At 33.2% G+C, this 4,777-nt stretch overlaps 1 protein-coding gene across 1 annotated transcript; it reads right to left on the reverse strand.

Moving 5' to 3' along the window:
* Positions 1 to 314: 314 nt before the first annotated feature.
* LOTGIDRAFT_232166 (hypothetical protein) lies at positions 315 to 1,353 on the reverse strand. The gene is made up of 3 exons (XM_009056004.1): positions 1,340 to 1,353; positions 903 to 1,152; positions 315 to 522 (listed from the first exon to the last, which is right to left on the reverse strand). Coding segments are annotated over exons 1-3 (372 nt in total). The 5' UTR covers positions 1,342 to 1,353; the 3' UTR covers positions 315 to 402.
* Positions 1,354 to 4,777: the final 3,424 nt, after the last annotated feature.

The following is a 4,777-nucleotide window of genomic DNA, read 5'->3' on the forward strand; positions in this document are numbered from 1 at the left end:
ATACTCGAATTTAAACATTAAGATTTGTATCTTTGTTGCCCTTCAACACTTTTTGGAATTCCACTGCTCTTTCGTTATATTTCACATAACCGTCCATGCATTGGACACATTAATGTTCGTGAGGAAGACGCTATCTATAATTGGCTTCAAGTATCTTCAAGATCTAATCCAATCAAATTCGACAAATTCACCAATATTTATGTTTCCAATGCATCTGGATGGTCGTGGAATTTCGACGATGACATTTTTAAATCTTTTTCTTTACATGTTGCAGAAGATCTTTTGGATCATAGAAAATATTAAACACTTAAAGAAAGATTCACGATAAAGATTTATAGAAAAAAAACATTTACAATGTATTTTTCATCTGCAAACTACCAACAAACTGAATACATTGACGTTTTAACCAGTGACAGCTCTACAATATCTGACGGATGATGAAATTCCTTCGGATTGACAACTAAATCCTGGGCAGCATTTCAAATCACTTAGATTACATCTCTGAGTCAACTGTCGACACATCTACAATATAACAGTAAAACATACAGAACATAATAATCATTTTTCATTGATGCAATAAGAGTTATCCACACAGTTTCAAACAGGATGAGGATGAAATAGCAGAAGGTTACAAAATAAATGCAAAAACAGCACATCTATGTCAGAAAACTCGCATGAAAGATTTATTCAATTCTTTCTATTTATAAACACAACACACAATATCTCATTTGGTGCGTGGCCAGGGTAAAGCTTAGTGTAAAGCATTGTACAGTTTTTTTTAAAAAGTACCATATTCGAAACACAATGCCTTTATTTCGGGAGGACTAAAAAATAATAACATTATTAATATAACAAAAATATGATATACAAATACGATAATGATTAGATTAAAGAGAGCTTACCCCTGTCGGTCCCATTCCCATTCCTGGGTTCATACCCATGCCAGGGTTCATTCCCATACCAGGATTCATGCCCATACCAGGATTCATTCCCATACCAGGATTCATGCCCATACCAGGATTCATGCCCATACCAGGATTCATGCCCATACCAGGATTCATGCCCATGCCTGGGTTCATTCCCATGCCAGGCATCATCTGGGAAGTAGCGGTGCACACAGTTGATAAGATGAATATAAATGTAGCCAAAGTCCTGAAAAGTACAATGCAGCTAATACTTTAAATCTTTCAGTATCGCAATGATTCAAAGACCATCTCTTGTCGCTTTTTGATATACTTCATTACCAGACAATGTTGCACTTTGTTTTGGCAAGTAATTTTCTGGGGAAAAATACATCGTGCATGGGCCTTTTTTACTCGGTAAAGAAATAAATACTCACATTCTGAATTATTTTTGTTGTATTATTAAACTGAAATTAAATGTCCAGTTTTATAATAGGATGATGGTGTCACATATTGTAGATATCAACTACAAATCTACCTTTATGAATTAAAACTGACACCTTCTCGACAGAAAAGATAAGATGGAAAGGTAGATAATAGGCATTTGAGTGCTTAGTCGCCATGTCAAGCTTCGTTTATGAAGTACTTTTTACATGTCCATTTGCCCATCGATATTCACGAAAGAGATCTACGTTGACTTTGCCTTGATGGACGATTTTAATGTGATTCTGTAGCACAGTCGGTTAGACCTTTCTTTAAATCTTTGAAATATCAATTTTCAGAGTTTTGGCCTTGATCCTTGATCGATTGCAAATCCCCCCCCCCCCTTTTAGAAAAATATTTCTCCAATTGTACCCATTTCTGACAAATTGAAAAAAAAAATGATTTATATACGCTTTTGCCATAAAAATATGTCCCGGAACACACCAAATCAATTCTCTATTGTCTGGAGAACCCTCTCAGACGTACGTGAGCTTGCATTTAGGGCTCTTACATAGAGCTGTTGTATTTGGAATTTCAATTCCGACAGTCAGTCTGTCCCCTTTTTGTATCCCCAGTCTCGGAAAGCTGGCGCCGTAACTGTCCATATCGTGACAACATTAAGTAATTTTTCAAACAGAGAAAATTGCAACAGCATGTTAGAACATTAGTATTACATACATAAAAACACGATTCGTATAAGTATTCGAAAAACACGTATTATATAGGAAGTTAAAAGAGAAATATAGCAGGTATTGGATGATAATATCGTGAATGCGAAGATTACAACATCAATAAATACCTTTTTTATAACTTCATAATATTATATAACATATATTTTATTCACATTGTTTTGTGTTTTTTCACATGCATTACATATTACTATATTTAACCTAGTGCTTAACCCTGATTATATTACCACGGCGACTGGGTGCTAATATAGTCTGATTTTGGACTGACAACGTTTCGGTAACATATTGAGCAACATTTCTGCAACATACCAGGGCAACAATTGGTTCCTGAGCCTATACGTAGTAACAGTTCAATAACATGTTGGACAAATTGTTACCATTTCTTGGAGGCGGCTGTCATTTTATTTGCATCACATTACATCATCATGTTATTTATATAGCCAATTGCTGATTGCACGAGACTTAAAAACTGCATTTGTGTATTCATTTCAACACGAAGACAACATGCTGCCGAATGTTTCCGAACTGTAGGCCTACACACTAACAGGTCTTTTCATCCAAATGGTATTTTCTCAACATGTTACTGAGAATGTTGTTAATGTGGACAGTACTTTATATGAATTTGCTCAAATTAATGTACCTTTAAGGCCACGTTTTACCATTTTGTTACTGTTAACTTATACACTACTCTACTGGTTGGTGTTAGATGGTGACATAGTCTCATAAAAGCACACAGTATAGATTCATTCTAAAAAAAAAGGTGCAAAGATTTAGAAATATTAGAAAGTTAATTAAGCGAAAACAAATTGGTAGAAAATTGCTAAAAAATCGAGTCTTAATTTATTTATGTATTAAAAGACTGTTTAGGGACAAGCCTAGCATAGACTTGGATATTACTGAGATTTTTATTTCTCCTGTAAGCTGCAACAAGTCTCTTGTTCTTGAAGATGCTTAAAATGACGTTTAATGACACGTAAGACATTGGCAGTGGTATTGTTGTAGGTTGTAACAAAGGGTATGATCTGATTATCATGTTGGATATTTAGGCAATTTGGGTGAACAGTCTGAAGTTGGCCCATCCATTAACTCTCGCGCTGTAGTCTCCTTCTTTTGTTTTGATATTTGTCATGGGTGGTATCCTTTCAATTGATATAATTAACAAGTCTTCAATGGAATGGTCGGATTGAATTAAATCAAAAGTTGGAAATTGGTTGGTATTGTAATCACCACTCAATATCTGTCCTCATTTTTTTAAGTCTTCGAGGTCGAATTGATATCAGTCTTTATTTGATCATCACGGCTATCTGATTTCGATGGTTTCGTTGTACTTGGTGTTGGACGTTAATCTTGGATGATGACGACTAATGACAATGGTTTTGTTTGTATGAATCTGTGTCCAAAAGGTGAAATATATTTAATATGGTTCTTTTTATTTTTTTTTGTATCTGTCGTATATTCCATTTTATTGTGCCTGTTTGAATACCAAGAAAACATACCTTTTTATTTATATCTGAACTATCTGTTATTTTACATGTTAATATATTTTGTTTTCATATTTGTCTTACATGGTGGTAAAATGATGTCAACTGTCGAAATGAATGTCTAGATCAAACAGAGTAAATGAGTTTTCTATCTGAATTTGTGCACAATATTACGGATCGTAGTCTACATGGATGATACATGTTTTATGACATTGAGGGAAATTATACTTCAAGTTTTCATGTTCGTTTGAATGATAGAGTAATACTTCAAGTCTGTTCGTATGTTCGTTTGAATGATAGAGTAATACTTCAAGTTTTCATGTTCGTTTGAATGATAGAGTAATACTTCAAGTTTTCATGTTCGTTTGAATGATAGAGTAATACTTCAAGTTTTCATGTTCGTTTGAATGATAGAGTAATACTTCAAGCTTTCATGTTCGTTTGAATGATAGAGTAATACTTCAAGTTTTCATGTTCGTTTGAATGATAGAGTAATACTTCAAGTTTTCATGTTCGTTTGAATGATAGAGTAATACTTCAAGTTTTCGTGTTCGTTTGAATGATAGAGTAATACTTCAAGTTTTCATGTTCGTTTGAATGATAGAGTAATACTTTAAGTTTTCGTGTTCGTTTGAATGATAGAGTAATACTTCAAGTTTTCATGTTCGTATGTTCGTTTGAATGATAGAGTAATACTTCAAGTTTTCATGTTCGTTTGAATGATAGAGTAATACTTTAAGTTTTCATGTTCGTTTGAATGATAGAGTAATACTTCAAGTTTTCATGTTCGTTTGAATGATAGAGTAATACTTTAAGTTTTCATGTTCGTTTGAATGATAGAGTAATACTTCAAGTTTTCATGTTCGTATGTTCGTTTGAATGATAGAGTAATACTTCAAGTTTTCATGTTCGTATGTTCGTTTGAATGATAGAGTAATACTTCAAGTTTTCATGTTCGTTTGAATGATAGAGTAATACTTCAAGTTTTCATGTTCGTTTGAATGATAGAGTAATACTTCAAGTTTTCATGTTCGTTTGAATGATAGAGTAATACTTCAAGTTTTCATGTTCGTTTGAATGATAGAGTAATACTTCAAGTTTTCATGTTCGTTTGAATGATAGAGTAATACTTCAAGTTTTCATGTTCGTTTGAATGATAGAGTAATACTTCAAGTTTTCATGTTCGTTTGAATGATAGAGTAATACTTCAAGTTTTCATGTT

This window comes from Lottia gigantea (genome assembly GCF_000327385.1).
Source record: "Lottia gigantea unplaced genomic scaffold LOTGIsca_26, whole genome shotgun sequence".
Classification (NCBI taxonomy): domain Eukaryota; kingdom Metazoa; phylum Mollusca; class Gastropoda; family Lottiidae; genus Lottia; species Lottia gigantea.

Bases quoted from the DNA above. Each gene is read 5' to 3' on its own strand.
- LOTGIDRAFT_232166 (XM_009056004.1), bottom strand. The intron at 523-902 runs GTAAGCTCTCTT...GTTATATTGTAG, and splicing joins TGGGAATGGGACCGACAGGG to ATGTGTCGACAGTTGACTCA.